Below are 19,472 nucleotides of genomic sequence, written 5' to 3'. Positions count from 1 at the left end.
AACAGCTTGTATGATCAACAAACCCCATAGAGCTTAGGCCTGTTTTTATTTTAGACAGCGCGCATTCAACACGCGAAACTGAAACGCGTGGACAGCTCACGCGATTTTAGCCTGCCCATATCGGCGTATATTGCAATTTTTCACCTGAGAGGCATGCACACACCGTTATCACGTAGCTATGAATACACACACACACACAATACAATTTTGAATGCGTAATCTGCGCGACGCACGAGCTCAACATGCGCCCGACACGCCAAACTATCGCGCGCCTTCCAGGTTTACAAATCTACATCACGTCGCAAACGTAGCCGACGTGTATTTCACGCGACACACCTCCGCGTTCGCACGAGCACTACTGAAGAAATATAAATATAGGATGATCGCACTCAATCTTAAAAGGCAGACTCAACCCAAGCTGAGTATGAAGAAACACAATTGCTCTCCCAGAACATTACGTGCAAACATAGCCAGCGCACGCAGAGCACAACTGGAAGCACCATTAGAAATATTAGGATAGTCGCATTATGAACAGGTTCATCTCGGAAAAAAATGTGCTCACCTTCGCTGACGGCATGCAGCAATATCTGAAACATGCGGGCAGCTCACGCGACTTTAGCCTGCCCATGTCCGCGTATATTGCGGTTTTAGACTTCAACATAAGAAATTAACTAAATCAAGCACAGTGATGCTATGTCGTGACTGACGCTTATTAAACAATGCTATGCAGTGAAGCTTCGCACGTACTCAATGTTAAAAACGGACACTCAACCCAAAACTGAGTATGAAGAAACACAATTTCAGATTGCTCTCTCCCAGAACACCCCGTGCACCTCCGCGTTCCTTCTCTATACTGGAAGCAGCAATATTAAGATCGTCGCACTATGAACAAGTTCATCTCATCAAAAGAAAGGGCTTACCTCATCACACCGGTATTACGCACGTAGACTCTTGTCGCGCGACGCGCTACAGCAGGGTAGGGAAACACGGCGGCGTGGACAGCTCACACGATTTTAGCCCGCCCGCGCACACAGGCTCAACATGCGCCGACACACCAAAATGCCGCGCGCACCTTCCTGGTTCACCACTTACCGTGCCAGCCGCACGGAAAACTTGATAGCCGAAACACAGGCGCATAATATAACCCTCCGGTTGGGACCATCTCTTTTATATCAGTGCTCGCTCGTTTCCGCAAGGTTGCAAGCCCGAGAAATTGGGTCACCTTGAAGATGAGCCATCTGTTTTATATCAAAACGCACTTCATGGCCAAACTCTGCGGCGGACCCTAGCGGAAAAAAATGTTGCGTCAAGGTGATGTAACGAGAAACTGGGTCACCTCGTAAATCATGTTTTCCGAGGCCGCACGTATTAAAACCAGTGATCACACCACGCTATGAGAAGGAAAAAAAATATCCCTATGAGTCCACCTGCTCATTGCCGAAACAAGCACCGAGAACAAAGGGTTCGCTTATGCAGTTTCCAAGAGGTTCCAAATGTCCCTCGCAGCTAACGGGCGCGCATCACGGGCACGATTGTGTAAACAAAATCGCACCACCCTCCAAGGGCGCATTTGAGTTCCGTCCGTCGGTCGACTCTGGGTTAAGCGCACAACGAGGAAGATGAGGAAAGTTTTCAGTTCATTCGGCAGTATTTCCTGTTTTTAGGAGGGAAAATTCTGTGTTGTGTGATGGAGACGCTATATAGATAGGTCATAAGGAGAAGGATTATATAGCACGTACTCATCGACTAAGCGAGTATATAGTTTGTGGAGAGCGCCACGCTATTTTAAAGTAATTTTATATCATATCCCAAACGTTCTGCGCGATCAAACGGAAAGAAGAAAACCGTTTCACGCATCACGGTGCGTGCGCGTGCTCAAACAAGTTCTGGCTATTGGTAAAAGAAGTAGTTTTGGGTTCCCAGGCGGGTGTTTCCAGCGCATCAGGCAACAACGTAAACTGTTCTGCGCAATCAAACAAGTCCCGCTCCCACGCGCGTATCATATCATATCTTGTTTCAGCGTGCTCAAACAAGTTCTGGCTTTTGTGGTCGTATGATGGTGCAGATTTGTAAGAAACACTGAAGAGAGTCAAGGATGATCCTCCGACATGAGAAAAGTGATGAGCAGCGACTTGACAACCGCGAAACTGCGAAGCCTCAGTGTGTCGTGTGAGATGGATCAGTTCGTATGCAAACGCATGCTGGCAGATTTACAATGCCTACACAACTTTTTAAATGGACACGGAGAAGAGAGTGATTTTAGTGACATTTTGAGAGCTATTCCCGTGCGGAGTACTCATAAAATAAGACAGTTTGTGAGATACAAGTTGCAACTGCTGGAGCGATATAGAAACGGAGAACCCATCGACGAGACAATCATAAATGCCGGGTTTTCCATCCCCGTGGTGCGCGACTACTGGAAAAAGAACCACACGAGCTTGGACATTACCGTCATCGAGGGAAATGAACGTGTTGTCTCCACGTTAGAAGACATCCTCGCTAAAGTGTTGTGAATACAGTGTTTAGCAGTACCGCTGGGGTCTCTATGAAGCTTTCATCGGGAAACGATTCACCACCATCGACAGGGTAGACGATGCCATGGACGAGATCCTACGAGTATACCACGAAATTGAGCTAGAAAAAGGAGATGCGAACCTATTCATGATATCACGCGAAGTCCTAAAGAGATACGGCTACAGAGACATCGCGGGCATAGATATTCTTCAAGCTCTTCATCTGCTGCACGTCTTAGTTTACCTCTGGAATGAATGCTGTCGTATCATGTACGAACCGGATGGCTGTCCCCTAAAGATCGAGTGAAACAGTAGAAGAAAAGGCGTCTTTGACGAGCAACCGATTGGAGTGCGGTACAAAATAAATAAATATTTTGTCAACACAGTTGTCCGTTTGTATGACTGGATAGGAAAAGCACGATATTTCTTGCATTTTTCTAAAGATATATATTAAAAAGTTGTGCATATACTCACACATACTATACAAGATATATGATTGTGGATTAATTGCTAAAATTTATCGATCCACATTCAGGAGAAGTGGTGACTACCACGCATCAGTAAGAGTTTAATCACAATTTGAACAAGTGTTGCGATTTATGATCAGTGTTGTAGAATGTGTAATTTCACAATACGCAAGCTTTAATTCGCTCAGTTTGACGAGCACTCTTTCACGATGACAGAGAATTTAATCCAATGGATTGATATTTTCTATATACACTATAACATAATGCGAATTCTTTATGTCGTGGATATTAAAAGTTACGAATATTTTCCGAATGAAATTTACTTAAAACTCGAAGAAAGGGTCACCCGCGTCGACGAAGACGTTTCCGCAACACGCACGCGTGCGGTACCGCGTTAACGCGTTGGGCGCAGAATCGCGTTCGGTTTCGGGTACGGCATTGGGGAAACGCGGCCCGGCGTGTTGCCGAAACGTCTTCGTCGACGCGGGTGACCCTTTCTTCGAGTTTTAAGTAAATTTCATTCGGAAAATATTCGTAACTTTTAATATCCACGACATAAAGAATTCGCATTATGTTATAGTGTATATAGAAAATATCAATCCATTGGATTAAATTCTCTGTCATCGTGAAAGAGTGCTCGTCAAAGTGAGCGAATTAAAGCTTGCGTATTGTGAAATTACACATTCTACAACACTGATCATAAATCGCAACACTTGTTCAAATTGTGATTAAACTCTTACTGATGCGTGGTAGTCACCACTTCTCCTGAATGTGGATCGATAAATTTTAGCAATTAATCCACAATCATATATCTTGTATAGTATGTGTGAGTATATGCACAACTTTTTAATATATATCTTTAGAAAAATGCAAGAAATATCGTGCTTTTCCTATCCAGTCATACAAACGGACAACTGTGTTGACAAAATATTTATTTATTTTGTACCGCACTCCAATCGGTTGCTCGTCAAAGACGCCTTTTCTTCTACTGTTTCACTCGATCTTTAGGGGACAGCCATCCGGTTCGTACATGATACGACAGCATTCATTCCAGAGGTAAACTAAGACGTGCAGCAGATGAAGAGCTTGAAGAATATCTATGCCCGCGATGTCTCTGTAGCCGTATCTCTTTAGGACTTCGCGTGATATCATGAATAGGTTCGCATCTCCTTTTTCTAGCTCAATTTCGTGGTATACTCGTAGGATCTCGTCCATGGCATCGTCTACCCTGTCGATGGTGGTGAATCGTTTCCCGATGAAAGCTTCATAGAGACCCCAGCGGTACTGCTAAACACTGTATTCACAACACTTTAGCGAGGATGTCTTCTAACGTGGAGACAACACGTTCATTTCCCTCGATGACGGTAATGTCCAAGCTCGTGTGGTTCTTTTTCCAGTAGTCGCGCACCACGGGGATGGAAAACCCGGCATTTATGATTGTCTCGTCGATGGGTTCTCCGTTTCTATATCGCTCCAGCAGTTGCAACTTGTATCTCACAAACTGTCTTATTTTATGAGTACTCCGCACGGGAATAGCTCTCAAAATGTCACTAAAATCACTCTCTTCTCCGTGTCCATTTAAAAAGTTGTGTAGGCATTGTAAATCTGCCAGCATGCGTTTGCATACGAACTGATCCATCTCACACGACACACTGAGGCTTCGCAGTTTCGCGGTTGTCAAGTCGCTGCTCATCACTTTTCTCATGTCGGAGGATCATCCTTGACTCTCTTCAGTGTTTCTTACAAATCTGCACCATCATACGACCACAAAAGCCAGAACTTGTTTGAGCACGCTGAAACAAGATATGATATGATACGCGCGTGGGAGCGGGACTTGTTTGATTGCGCAGAACAGTTTACGTTGTTGCCTGATGCGCTGGAAACACCCGCCTGGGAACCCAAAACTACTTCTTTTACCAATAGCCAGAACTTGTTTGAGCACGCGCACGCACCGTGATGCGTGAAACGGTTTTCTTCTTTCCGTTTGATCGCGCAGAACGTTTGGGATATGATATAAAATTACTTTAAAATAGCGTGGCGCTCTCCACAAACTATACTCGCTTAGTCGATGAGTACGTGCTATATAATCCTTCTCCTTATGACCTATCTATATAGCGTCTCCATCACACAACACAGAATTTTCCCTCCTAAAAACAGGAAATACTGCCGAATGAACTGAAAACTTTCCTCATCTTCCTCGTTGTGCGCTTAACCCAGAGTCGACCGACGGACGGAACTCAAATGCGCCCTTGGAGGGTGGTGCGATTTTGTTTACACAATCGTGCCCGTGATGCGCGCCCGTTAGCTGCGAGGGACATTTGGAACCTCTTGGAAACTGCATAAGCGAACCCTTTGTTCTCGGTGCTTGTTTCGGCAATGAGCAGGTGGACTCATAGGGATATTTTTTTTCCTTCTCATAGCGTGATGTGATCACTGGTTTTAATACGTGCGGCCTCGGAAAACATGATTTACGAGGTGACCCAGTTTCTCGTTACATCACCTTGACGCAACATTTTTTTCCGCTAGGGTCCGCCGCAGAGTTTGGCCATGAAGTGCGTTTTGATATAAAACAGATGGCTCATCTTCAAGGTGACCCAATTTCTCGGGCTTGCAACCTTGCGGAAACGAGCGAGCACTGATATAAAAGAGATGGTCCCAACCGGAGGGTTATATTATGCGCCTGTGTTTCGGCTATCAAGTTTTCCGTGCGGCTGGCACGGTAAGTGGTGAACCAGGAAGGTGCGCGCGGCATTTTGGTGTGTCGGCGCATGTTGAGCCTGTGTGCGCGGACGGGCTAAAATCGTGTGAGCTGTCCACGCGGCCGTGTTTCCCTACCCTGCTGTAGCGCGTCGCGCGACAAGAGTCTACGTGCGTAATACCGGTGTGATGAGGTAAGCCCTTTCTTTTTATGAGATGAACTTGTTCATAGTGCGACGATCTTAATATTGCTGCTTCCAGTATAGAGAAGGAACGCGGAGGTGCACGGGGTGTTCTGGGAGAGAGCAATCTGAAATTGTGTTTCTTCATACTCAGTTTTGGGTTGAGTGTCCGTTTTTAACATTGAGTACGTGCGAAGCTTCACTGCATAGCATTGTTTAATAAGCGTCAGTCACGACATAGCATCACTGTGCTTGATTTAGTTAATTTCTTATGTTGAAGTCTAAAACCGCAATATACGCGGACATGGGCAGGCTAAAGTCGCGTGAGCTGCCCGCATGTTTCAGATATTGCTGCATGCCGTCAGCGAAGGTGAGCACATTTTTTTCCGAGATGAACCTGTTCATAATGCGACTATCCTAATATTTCTAATGGTGCTTCCAGTTGTGCTCTGCGTGCGCTGGCTATGTTTGCACGTAATGTTCTGGGAGAGCAATTGTGTTTCTTCATACTCAGCTTGGGTTGAGTCTGCCTTTTAAGATTGAGTGCGATCATCCTATATTTATATTTCTTCAGTAGTGCTCGTGCGAACGCGGAGGTGTGTCGCGTGAAATACACGCCGGCTACGTTTGCGACGTGATGTAGATTTGTAAACCTGGAAGGCGCGCGATAGTTTGGCGTGTCGGGCGCATGTTGAGCTCGTGCGTCGCGCAGATTACGCATTCAAAATTGTATTGTGTGTGTGTGTGTGTATTCATAGCTACGTGATAACGGTGTGTGCATGCCTCTCAGGTGAAAAATTGCAATATACGCCGATATGGGCAGGCTAAAATCGCGTGAGCTGTCCACGCGTTTCAGTTTCGCGTGTTGAATGCGCGCTGTCTAAAATAAAAACAGGCCTAAGCTCTATGGGGTTTGTTGATCATACAAGCTGTTTTTCCCTCAAACCAGCTTCTCTGCACAGCATCAACTGTCGTTGTTTTCTCGATCATGTGCTTCTTCTTGCTTATTTCGAACGCGTGCTGGCTTCCCTGATTAGCATCACGACGAGATTTTTGCACATTGAAATGTTTTGTTTTGTTTATGTTCTGTCACAAAATTCGTTCTCAAGAATGAACGCGCTCCATTGCATCATTTGCCATTCTGCTTGATTGAAACAATTTTTAGGTTGAACTGCAAAGCACACACATCCTAAACGACACTAAGCTTGTTCTCAGGGGGTGGGCTTGACCTAACGCATGCATGCAACCGGGGGAAGCCAACTTTACTCGTGTAGAGTGTGTTTTGAGATGTGTACCCTGAAAAAAAATTTTTTTCCCATTTCCAACTGTGGCCATGTGAATAGCGGGAGGCGGCGGCATGTAAGCTGTTAAGAACGCTAGCTCTCTAGAACCAGTTGGATAGAAATGCAATGGCAGTTGCAGACAAGCGACGCCATCTCTTGTCTGTGTAGGGCAGAGCATGTGAAAAAGTTTCATTGTGAACCAGTGAGCAGCCAGATGGGACGGGCTTCACCTAACGCAGGCATGCAACCGGGGGAAGCCAACTTTACTTGTGTGGAGCGTGTTTTGAGATGTGTACCCTGAAAATGTTTTTTTTTTTTTTTTTTTTCAACTGCGTCTATGTGAACAGGCGGTGGCATGTAAGCTGTTCAGAACGCTGGCTCTCTAGAACCAGTTGGATAGAAATGAGTCACCAATGCAATGGCAGCTGTCCATCTTTGCAAAGACAAGCGGCGCCATCTCTTGTCAGTGTAGGGCAGAGCATGTGAAAAAGTTTCATTGTGAACCAGTGAGCAGCCGCGGATGGAGGCATGGGCAGTTGGAGCCTGTTAGGGAGCTCTAGACATAAGTGACCAATGCGAGGCTTGTAGTCAGATGGGCCAATGAGCACTTGCAGTTAGATGAGCCATATGGTGTCTATCGAGGGAGCTGAGTGACCAATGAGCGCAAGGGATGACCGGGATCTCTCTGATGCAGCTGAACCTACCCACAGCTGCCTGTTGTACCAAATAAAGGTTGAAATCAACAATTGTCGTGTGTCTTGTCTGAAGCTGCTGCATTGTGGTTTAGGAGCGACAGGCTAGCCAATCACTGTTCAGTAGGCTTAACGTGGACCAATCAGGGCCAGGCACCGGTAGGCTTTGGTGTGCAGGGACAATCAGTAGGCTTAGCGTGGTTCGGCTTAGAAGTCAGTAGGCTTAGAATGGACCAATCAGCATGAAGTAGGCAGAGCTGGTGAAGAGTTGCGCCATCTGGTGTCAGTAGACTTAGAACGAGGGCCAATTGGCAATCAGAGCGCTGGTAGAGTGATCAGTAGGCTTAGCGTGGACTGGCTTAGAAGTCAGTAGGCTTAAAATGGACCAATCAATGCGAAGTGGGTGGAGCCATTAAAGAGTTGCGCCACGAAGTAAGTAGCATCAGGGCCAGCCACAGCCGTGCCCTATGACGCAGCTGGACCAATAGCATAATTTCTATTAAATGTGTAGGGAACCTTCTTCGGCGCCTTCAGAGCATGCGCGTTGTGAACCAATGGGTGGAGGCACGGGCCAATAGCCGTTGGAGCCTACCAACCCCACGCTAAAGTTATCTTATGGTAAAAGTTCCACAGTTAAATTTATCTCGTCTAGAGATGAGTGTGAGTGACCAATGAGTGGCTTGCGGTTCAATGGATCAATAGCAGTGACCACTTGCTGTTAGATGGACCAATCGGAGTTGGAGCCTATGAGGGAGCGGTGACCGACTAGAACCAATAAGGAGCTGGGTGAGCGGCCACGCGCGCAGTCAGATGAACCAATAACAGTTGGAATCTACCGAGGGAGCTGAGTGAGCGTGAGAGATGTTCACGTAGACCAATGGTCTCTCTGATGCAGCTGAACCTATACCCACAGCTGAACCAAGAGGCTGTTGTACCAAATAAAGGTTGAAATCAACAATTGCCGTGTGTGTCTTATCTGAAGCTGCTTAGGAGCGACAGGTAAGCCAATCACCGTTCAGTAGGCTTAGCATGGACCAATCAGGGCCAGCCATCGGTAGGCTTATAATGGACCAATCAGCGTGAAGTGGGCGGAGCCAGTAAAGTCCGGTGTCAGTGGGCTTAGAACGGGCCAATCGGCAGGCTTACATTGGAAGGGTGATCAGTAGGCTTAGACGTCTGAATCAGACCAATCAGCATGAAGTGGGTGCACACCACAAGGTAAGTTTGAACATCTTAGATAAAGCCGTAGTGGAGTCGCTGCCATCTGGCGGGCGCCGGTGAAGGCTATGCCACCCGCTAGCCCGGGGCACGGGTAAGTTTGAACATCTGAGATAAAGCCGCAGCGGGGCCGCTGCCATCTGGTGGCACGAGGTAAGTTTGGTTGTATGAGATAGAGACATTGGGTTAGAACCATCTGAAGCCGCCGCCGCCGCCGCCGCGCACCGTCTGGTGGCGGGCCAATCGGTATAAGTTTGAACATCTGAGATAGGGCCGCAACGGGTGGGTGCCGGTGAAGGCAGTGGCGGCGGCCAATCAGATGGGGGGGCTGGGAGAGTGGCTTAGAATGGACCAATCAGATTGGTAAGTTTGGACATCTGAGATAGGGCCGCAGTGGGGTCGCTGCAGCCGCGCCTGGACCAATCAGCGGTCGCGCCGGCCAATCAGCGTGAAGCCCGCTGGGGGTGGAGTCAAGTAATGAACATAAACGGGCGGGGGCGGAGCTATGGTGAACCAATCAACGCGCGCGCGATCAGTAGCGGTGGCCAATCAACGGGCGCGCGCGGAGCCAAGTAATTAGCATGAAGGGGTGGAGCTACGGTAAACCAATCAATGCTCAGTCAAGGCTTAGCATGAGCCAATCAGCGTGTGAAGTGGGGGCGGAGCCAATTAATTAGCATGAAGGAGCTACGGTCAACCAATCAAAGATCAGTAGGCTTAGCATGGGCCAATCAACGTGTGAAGTGGGCGGAGCTAATGGTGGCCAATCAGATGGCTTTGGATTTGGCTTGTGTTGGCTTAGAACTGGATTGTGTTGGCTTAGAATCGGCCATCTTGGATTAGAAAAAAGAGGCCGTTATAACGCTCGGTTCTTGTGCCGCTCGGTTCTTATGCCGCTCGGTTCTTATGCCGCTCGGTTCTTATGCCGCTCGAAAATTATACAGTCTATATCTATACTACTCTGGTGATGTGTCTCGTGTGAGGCATTATTAAATGTTGTTTGCTATCGTGTCAAGCCAGTGTTGTTGGTTTTTTTAAGTAACATTACTTAGTTGATAGGTAAACAGATCAAGGCGGGTTCCATCTACTGGCAAACGTAACACATAGAGCCTCCAAGAGACAAAGTCAACGAGTAATTGAGGAAAAAGTCCCCGACGCCATTGACTCGTTAGTTGATATAGCTCCTCTTGGATGAGGTTGAGAGGTTATCGGAGCCATATTTTGTGTATCCCTCGCCACGACAATTAAATGTTCCCTTTCATCTTGTAGACGTTTTCGAGTTACATACTCCAGGATAAAGTCGGGAGAAGCCCGTCCGTATCCTGATCTCAGGAAAGACGTTTCTGGAACATCTCCGACCAGTGTTGCTCAGTAAGTGTAGCGTAAGAAACTTTCACTTCTTTTAACGCTAATGAGTGCTCTAGTAAAAAAGTGGTTACAAAGTACCGAGAAAATATTGCGGTGATCCCGCATAATTTGGTCATTTTTAAAGCGTTGTTACTTCGCGCAATCAATCATGGTCACCGACCAATTCCCGGAGGGTGCTGAACCTGAACCATATCTTCTTCATATTCTTTTTTCCATATCTTGGAACTGAACCTGAACTGGAACTGTTCTGAGATTTGGGAAGCAGTATTGTTGCTTTTTCAAAGACACTTAATTGACTAAGTAGCACAAGCAAAGACTGCACTGCACTTGGGAAAGTGGGAATTAGGGTAGTTCTCCAAAAAACACTGTTTATAGCCTTCCTTCCTTCGTGTCAAAAGTTACCAAATTTGTGATAAAATATTTGCCTTCGTCTCTTATTTCTTGAAATGGATTATCGTTGTTGTTTCCGATAGCACTCTGCTTACGATGTCGGTGCAAGAGGGAAAAGCGTTTGCATGTATTGCCATTTGATTTCACCGTGTGACAGTGGTATAAGTTACTTTGATTCGCCTACTGTAGGCGATCTGGGCACCACAAAAAGTGGGTACTCTACTCATCAAAGATGTACTCATTAATTACTAATAAACCTGCATTGTCGTCAACTCACCTTAAATAAATCTATCTTTGATCTGCTGTTTGCACATGTGATGCAGAATGTGATGCGGGGCAGGGAACGTGATGGACCCAACTTGTGGATATCTAGTGTATTACCTTGTATCCTTGCACGAGATCACTTTTTGGGTGTGCCTATTCTGTTCAGAAGCAGGACAGGGGCATCAGTAGAGCTGTGCAACCTGCATTGCCCACAGGCAAAGGATCAACTGCCAACCCTGCAGTGTGAGAAGTGCCTGTGCCTCTTCCATCCAGTCTGCGTGAAGGCCTTCGCTAATCTCGGCAAACGCTTCATCTGCTGGGTAATCTTTATTTCTGTCACATAAGATAGAAAATGATGTGGGCAGGGGCTCATCCAGACAGTCACTCTTTTTTTTTTTGAGGGGGGGGGGGCACGGGGGAGAAACCTGATGTTTAATCCATCAGTTAAGGGGCGATTCCCCCCAGCAGTTCAGTTGTGTCGAGCACACTGTTTTGTATACAGTGCTGTCCGTGTAGTTTAGTCAAAAGCGATATATGACATCCAAAGAGAAATGACAAGTTTATTTTAGATACGTATTTATTACTTTCTCAAACGTCTTTTTAGATGTGGACAAATAACGTGACGACAGCAGCGTTGTTCTCTCAATACAGGCAGGAGCATCTTCGTTGATGTCGGCAACGGAGTTTGTCGCGTGCGCAAAAATGGCTGCATCCATGACTGGTCAGTGTTAGTCACTGTTTCAGCCAAAAATATGACCGTTTCCAAATTATGGGACAAGTTACGGGACTCTGTTACGCTTCACTGAGTATTTAGAGAGCATCTAGACGTAGCTGTATTCCCACGGATGCATTATACCAATGTGCCCAGATCAACACGCTTGCCTAGACGTACTAGCAACAGCCCCATTGTTCTAGCCTCTAGCTTTCTGCGGCAAAAAAATCAATTTGCTTCACGATTGGCATTTGCATTGTTTGTATTTTGCAGTCCCTGTGCCAAGCACATCCCACCCTCACGAATTGTGCGGCTGTTAAATGACGGCTGAATATATGAGCAGCTTGTCCCGTCTGCTTTTCGAGCCTTTTGTAGCTCTTCAGTGTGCAAAGAAAATTAAAGCTCAACTCTGACAATTTCTTTTTGGGTCTTGCTGTCGCTAAATTTTCGTTTCGTTGCGCCACATCCAGTGGAAGTACCACCAGCATCACTGGCATTATGCGTCGCAGTTGTGACTGATTGGGTTGAACCCACAAAGATATCGTAGATCAGTCGAAATCCTTACATAATTCCGCAATGTATCGAATATTCTGCAACAAAAGGCAGATTATGAGAGGAACAACAGGTTCCGCGAAACAAGGCCATTTCTGCTAAATTTCGCGGATTCGCGGGAAACTCTCTAGCCGAGCGCAATACTTTGCACTCTGCAGACGAAACCCACAAACGGAACTGGCTTTCGAGTGCTATATTCTTCCGCTGACAAGCTGTATTTGAATGTTTTGCGACCGAATTGTTAAAGGTTTAGCTGACATTGGTCGACGTTATTCAAGTTCCATCAAATTTTGTGATGAGGTCAGCAGCTCAGTTTTGTTATAACACCATCTGGAAAGAGACATCTGTCTGGACCAGTACCAGGAAAGCAAATTTGAGTGCTACATACAGTGTCGCATGAAATGTAGGGATTCCCTTATTCTCATAGGCATGCCAGAAAAAAGGAGTTCCACCACTGGAAGCATTGAAAGACTCGCCTCCAAAGATCACTCGAGCTATAGCCCCTAAGGAGCCAAAGACGTACATCAGGGTACGAACATTGTCAGGGGCAACGGGGTCAAGTACTGCGCCACAACAGCAGAGGCTCATTCAAGTACGCAACACAGACTCTGCTGTTGCCATGCTCTTGTCGGTGATCAACAAAATGAAAGACGGTGGTGCCATGTCGTCGCCCAGGACGGTCACTTCGGCAAACTTGACGGACGCGCGAGTTGTAGTTGTCAAGTCGTGCGCCGGATCAGTTCAAGTAAGAAGTTCACGAGTACAACATTTGGTTTCAGCTTTTGTTTATTACCTGAGCTGCTCGGGTCCAATAAACAACCCTTGTGAGCCCTTATCTGGTAACCCTGAACTGCATGTTGAAATGTCACGCATCCAATACCCTTTTGAGACGGGCACACTTGCTGCCTTAAAGTGGGACTCCGAAACAAAATCTACACAAAGGCTGCGGTATATGCGTAACCTTTGGGATATCGGGAACGTGTGTACGAAAAATATCTCGTTCCAAAACTGCGCAGAATTTATTTGCGAAAATTAACTAAAAAAGCGAGCGTCCATGTGAAGTCAGAGGGCACTGAAAGAAGCACACATCATCCTTTCATCCTTTTCCCGGTGCTGCTTCATTTGAGCCACTCGTGTTTTGGAAGGATACAACCATTTTCCAAAGCGTACTCGCTTCTGTCCCGTTGAAATTGACACCGTAATTGGGCGGCTCAGTATGTTGCATACTGGTTAGGGTGGCGGCTTTTTTGGAAACCGACTGTGCTGCCTGATTTTCTCGCTGGGTTTTCCAGCAGACGAACAGTTCCCGTTGAAGTCTGCCCAGGACGCATACTAATTCCTCGAGTAATTCCTAATTCAAGTAGCATACCCACTACAAGCATTCAATTTCAGTCGTTTCTTGATTCCAGCATGTATCTCAGACCGACGCCATGGAGCCTTCAATACTACATGATCCGATTTTTTACCTATGTTTTCACATTTTCACTGTCGCTAAAAATCTCTAAAAACCGCATGATCTGCATGAGGAAGTCGCTAAGAAAGTTTCTAAACCGAGTGTATACAAAAAATTTAGCTAAATTTAGTGACAAAATCGCTAAAGTGGCAACACTGACTGCATCGTTTGATCGAAACCTGCTCCGAAACTGAGCTCTTTGCGCGCTCTCGTTACATGCGTTTCAGCTGCAACTTTTAGCTGCAACTTTTAGCTTAGTGTTTAGTTGATGCGTCGTTGACTCGCGTCCTCTCAAGATTTTTCACCTGCTTCCCAGAAGGCAAAAACGTGAAAAGCTTCAGCTTATTGCCACTTCCAGGAAGGAGATTATGAGCAGTAAAATTGAGTAAACTTTTTATAATTTGAACCGCGACAGGTTGGTGACATCACTAGTTAAGATTGTTAATTACGAGCACATTCCTACATCCGGAATGTCAGAACGCGGGAAGACTGATCTGACAGTCGGAACAGAGCCATGAGTTGGGTGTGACGAAGAATGTTTATTTAATGTTGCCTCCAAAAGACGGGCGCAATACGACGCAACTGTTTGATAATGATTTGTGACCTTGAAGGTTGTCTCTGCGCTCAACATATGGCATTGTCTCCATTCTTTTACGTGAAGGCAAACAGATTGTATCGTAATTATGAGGACATTTCTCCTATATTTTGTATACAGAGAGAAGGATGAAAGCAAACTGACCCTCGACTGTCACAAATTTTATAAACAACTCTGCATCTTTTTCGTTGTTCTTTCGCGTACGATTCAGACAGTTACTACATCCACACTGGTGGACGAGAGCAGTTTCGTACGTGTTTCCGCAAAGGACGATTAACCATTTTTCCTTTCTACGCAGACAGGCAGCTTGAGCAACGCGATGTCCACTGCCTTATGTCTTCAGCCAAGAGTGGTTCTCAAGAGCCCAGAAGCCAGAAAAAGTCAGCCAGCACATACCGGCTTCTCCCCAAAAGTAGAAACTGTGGAGGAAGGTTCGTGTAATCTCGGTGACAGAAATTCTGACAAAGATCGTTTGACGATAGATGAAGGCGAGTTGTCGCCTGTCAGAGATTCCCCAACGATTGAAAACTCGCTCACGAAAGGCTTATCACCGTTGCCCAGTACTTGTACCTCAATGCGCTTGAGCGGTGCAGACAATTCTTCGGCAACAACTAGTGCCAGAGAACAGCCGCAAGTACCCCACGGTTTGCCAACATTAGGACAACACGTACAAGGTGAAGTCTGCAGCGAAAATGGAGATTTGGAACCCAGTGGCAAGTCCAAAGGTGAAGCGGAGCCACACGAAACGGAACATCAGGTGGGGACAGAAACCACTTCGGAAACCAAGTTGCCGCAGATCCATTTTCCCCACATTTGCCAAATGAAGAGTGTGACATCGCGAGTGACAGTGACTCATAATGCGGAACATGAATGGCCACGAGGGAACGGCAACAACAGTGAAGAGAAAAGGGGAAAGGTTTACGCCGTCTTGCCCGGTAACAGGAGAGTTAATTTAAGAAAAGAAGCAACAGTCATCGTAAAGCAAGAAGGAGAAACGACAGCGAGGCTGCACCAAGCGACGATGGAAAGCTTGACATCTGCGTACAGTGTGCTCAATCGAGTCTTTAGGTTCCTGTCAGTGCCCTCACTCTGCAGGTACGCTTTCCTCAAATTTTTTTCTGGGGACTCTCGTTAATTGAAACCCCGATATTGCGTACTTTGGAATAATTTAAGAATTGCAAATTGTTGTTTGGCCCGCCATATTTTGGATATGTTCCAACCCTTCGTTCCCTCGTAGAGAGTTTCATGGGGCACGTACACAAAACGAAACTTACCCATACACAGGCATCATCTGCCGCTGCTTGTTTCGTCAATGCGAGTAACTTCAAGTGTGCCATACATAATGTCTTCACAGGGGAAGTAGAGTCAGAATTGGGGACAAAACTGTTGGCACCGTCAAACGCCTCCTGTGTCCAATACTTGGTTTTTGAAACGGAGGCCATTCCAGATGCTTCAGACTCATTGCAAAAGGTAATCTTTCTATACGCGTGTATCTTTCAGTATCGGTGATACTGAAATGTTGTCCTCAACTTGAAGTGAGGATGCTGATGATAATGCGATAGGCACATTTAGTAGAGGAAATATAGAAAAATGTGCTTTATATGTGCGGATACATAAATAAGGAACCATAATTTTGACACGCAACATATATGTGGGCAAAATACGGCTAACTGAAACAAATATCTGTGGTCCCTCGGGGTTGAAATTAACGAGAGTCTACCAGAACAGAAAATGGTAACAGAAGGTGGTGACGGGCAAAGGAAGTGCAACATATGAAAAGGGTGTAGGGCTAGCTGGTGAAGCATGAGAGAAAAGACGAGACTGATAATTATTGTGTCTCAGGGTATTCCTCCGTCGTCGTTGATCAATATGTAGTGCTACGATGTCTCTGAGCACAATCAATTGTGGTTTCCTAGGGCGGCTCAAGTCTGTACCACGTGGAACTCCTTGGCACAGCAGACACATCTGGTGAGCTCTTTGCTAACTTGATCGTGTGTAGTCTAAAATGCAGTTGGAGTAAGGCTATACAGTCGTGCCTCATCAATATCGACACTTTCGTCCTCGACATCGAATGCAGAGGAAATTGGGAAGGTTTATCGAAAAAACTCCCAAATTAGTGCATGCTCGATTGCGCATTGATTTAAGCTTAGCAAAATGTTGGCAACACGTAGAGCCTGCTGCTCATCACCACAGCAGATGTGACCACTGGCTCGACAACTGTACCACCTCTGTTCTTGTAAGCTGCCGAGTGACTGCACTACGTTTGACTAGAGTCACTAAATAGGGGTACAGTGTATCACATTTGTTTTCCGTGCTGGAACCACCGTTGGGTGTCTGCGATTGGGCAAATGGTGTCACGTGGCTTCTCCTTCCAAGAACACGCCCCCCTACGTTGAGTCCCCTCTATGCAAGAGAAGGGGGAGATTGGCGTCCCATTGCTCAAGATGGTGGGCTCGTTTGCCAGCGTGGCTCAGTGTCGCAACTCCTTGCATGAGGGTCGATTGCCCGTGGACGTGTTCGGAACAGTCGTTACGTCGTACAGGGTTTTCTTATAGTTGTTCTGGACAGCTGCGAAGGACTCCCTTTGTACAACGGATCATTCTACTTTCGAAATTTCTCCCATAGAATGCAGGGAGAGGCTTGCCCTACCAACACGTTTTCATTAATTAACGAAAGTAATGGGATTAATTAATGTTATGGGATTACAAGATCAATTATGAGGACGTACGTACAAATACGAGTAAAAATGGACACGCTACAGGAACCATAGAAGGGGGAGATTCCACATACGCTATATACTATAGATTTACAGGGGGTTCCAACCACATACTCGCGTATCTTGTGTGGACAATTGATGTATCTTGGCTCGGATGGTAATGTGTTTCAGATTTTTGGGCCATAGTGAGCAATTAATCATGCGCCATACACATTCTCGGGGCAATATGAGTGTGCCCATTAAATAGAGCTCTATTATGGGAGTGGAAGAGAATCTTCTAACATAGATTATTGTTGGAAAGTGGGAACGAGTGAATCTTGTTGGGATAGCCATCAAGGATTGGGACCGTTGCACTACTACCCTGTGCAGGATGTGGACTCACACCTTGGTGAGTACATTACTCTCTCTCTCCCTCCCTCTCTCTTACAAAGGCTTTGCTGCAGGTAGTCGAAGGGAGCATGTGGCAGAGCTTGGCTGCGCACGTTCAACGCCTCAACGCGGTACACAACCTTAGGGTGAGGGATGCCACAGTTTCGGACCTCCTCGTCTGGGCCAACCTGTTTCAGCAGGTGACCTCATTTCGGGCGTCCGTATCCAACCCTCTAAGAAAAAGGTTTGCCAACTTGCCATGTGAAGTAGACAGAGTACTAAGAGAACTTTCTCAGAAGCCCCACAGAATTGGGTCTGGAAGGCTTTGGACGCCTGACTGGGTTGCAAGACCTCGTCCTACACAGCCCACAGGGACTGCGACTCCTGCAACCAGTCTTGTATCCGGGCTTCCCCTTCTGCGGCATCAGACGCTTGGTTAGCTACCCTCTCCTAGCGTAGTTCAAGTGCTGACTATTCTTTGTGCAGAGTTTAACTACAGTAGTGGGAGGATGTCCAGTGGAGTGGTTCCTCTCTTCCATGACATTACTACAGGAGCTCGAGTTTGGAAGTTGCGTATCTTGGACTTCCAAGGTACGTTTGCAAATTCTTCCCTAAAAGTAAGGCGTAAAAATAGTGGACGCCTGAAATAGTGAAAAACCTCCTGGTAATGAGCGAGTACTTTTAGTTACATATTACGAGCGAGCATTATCGCGTACAACTGGACAAAATGTGTTTAGTCCTTCCAGGCCATTAGTGAACTGAGTCAGCTCCGGCAACTGACCCTCGTACATGGCGCGAGTGTACACGGTTTGTCCATTGCCCTGAGCAAGTTGAAAGGGTGAGTGAAACAAAGAAGATATCGAGAGTTGAGCTTGAGTTGAGTTTCATCTCTCAGGTTGGAGAAGTTGCAGCTAAGGAAGTGGATATTCACAGAGAGCCTCGGTGCGTGTCTGGAGCAGCTACCGGAACTTGCAGAGCTGCATCTCCTTCCAGATAAGTGCTACGTTGTAAGCCTAACAAACATTTCCATCGCTCTGTTTACCCGCCTCAAACTCTACAGCCTCAAGTTTTATTGGAATTTTTTGCGAGCACTGTAGAGAGAAAAAAATGCATTTTTTCTTCTGCCTGCTTCACATTCGCTTGCAACAATGCACTAATTCTCCTCTTCGATAACGAAAGAGTTGGTGGTCACGAAAACCCGAGACCAGGTAGAAGATGATAACAGACAAACAGGTTTTCAAGTCATGGATCCTCCTCTTCTGTATGTGGTGATACGAAAATGAAGAGCACGCAGGAAAAATAGTGGCTTTTGAGTGACATAGGCCTCAGAAAATGTACGGGGCTAGATTTTGCTCCATTTTTAATTTTTTTTCTCCAAACGACCATAACGCTCGCAAAAACAATTCCGGTACAACTCGAGAAAAATTGCTGTCAGTCTGCGAAGTTTAGGGCGGGTTTCAAAATGTATGCGAGACTAACCTCGTAAAATGCTTTCCCTAGGATGCCGAAAGCAACCTCAACGCTTTGCTCTCCTGCATCACCTTGAAGACGTTGAAGAGTCTCACCTGGACAGTCTGTGGCCACAATGACGAGATAGAATCCATGCACTCAGTATATTCGCTCGTAGATCAAGTCCGAATTCCCTTTGGAAGAAAGTGCTGTGATTGCCCCACGGTGTCTCCACCAGCTCTGTGCTGCCCCCTGTCGGAGAGGGTAAGCTTCGTTCTCGGAAGTCCAAAGATCTCTCCAACAGAGCTGGCAGACGGACTCGGTCGAACTTTGACTTGTACAGATGTTGTGGTGCAGGTCAATTTAGCATCATAAATATGTGTCACATCGGAGCTTCATCTTAGTTACTTGACATAGTTTTATGGGCTGTCACGCGTGAGCAAAATTGAACACAATCTATTGTACATGCAGTTTATGTGCACTGTAAATCTTTTGTTATCGATAGCTATATTGTACTTTATTTCAGAAAAATGACACCTGTACCAAAGTTCA

General features: G+C 46.3%; 1 protein-coding gene across 5 annotated transcripts in view; it reads left to right on the top strand.

Moving 5' to 3' along the window:
• Positions 1-19,472, top strand: part of LOC135397385 (uncharacterized) — a 32,410-nt gene extending 12,938 nt beyond the window's left edge. For 4 of the 5 annotated variants that reach the window (XM_064628956.1, XM_064628955.1, XM_064628954.1 and 1 more), the window contains exons 9-20: positions 10,322-10,423; positions 11,241-11,394; positions 12,766-13,083; positions 14,685-15,481; positions 16,303-16,354; positions 17,404-17,490; positions 17,546-17,715; positions 17,768-17,906; positions 17,958-18,062; positions 18,209-18,309; positions 18,367-18,478; positions 18,972-19,472. In XM_064628956.1, the coding sequence (XP_064485026.1) occupies positions 10,322-10,423; positions 11,241-11,394; positions 12,766-13,083; positions 14,685-15,481; positions 16,303-16,354; positions 17,404-17,490; positions 17,546-17,715; positions 17,768-17,906; positions 17,958-18,062; positions 18,209-18,309; positions 18,367-18,478; positions 18,972-19,295 (2,461 nt within the window). In that variant the 3' untranslated portion in view covers positions 19,296-19,472. The remainder of the gene's footprint in view (positions 1-10,321; positions 10,424-11,240; positions 11,395-12,765; positions 13,084-14,684; positions 15,482-16,302; positions 16,355-17,403; positions 17,491-17,545; positions 17,716-17,767; positions 17,907-17,957; positions 18,063-18,208; positions 18,310-18,366; positions 18,479-18,971) is intronic. The other variant, XM_064628957.1, reaches the window with a different exon arrangement.

Source organism: Ornithodoros turicata, chromosome 6 (assembly GCF_037126465.1).
Source record: "Ornithodoros turicata isolate Travis chromosome 6, ASM3712646v1, whole genome shotgun sequence".
Lineage (NCBI taxonomy): Eukaryota > Metazoa > Arthropoda > Arachnida > Ixodida > Argasidae > Ornithodoros > Ornithodoros turicata.
This window is presented reverse-complemented; position numbering and strand designations above follow the sequence as displayed.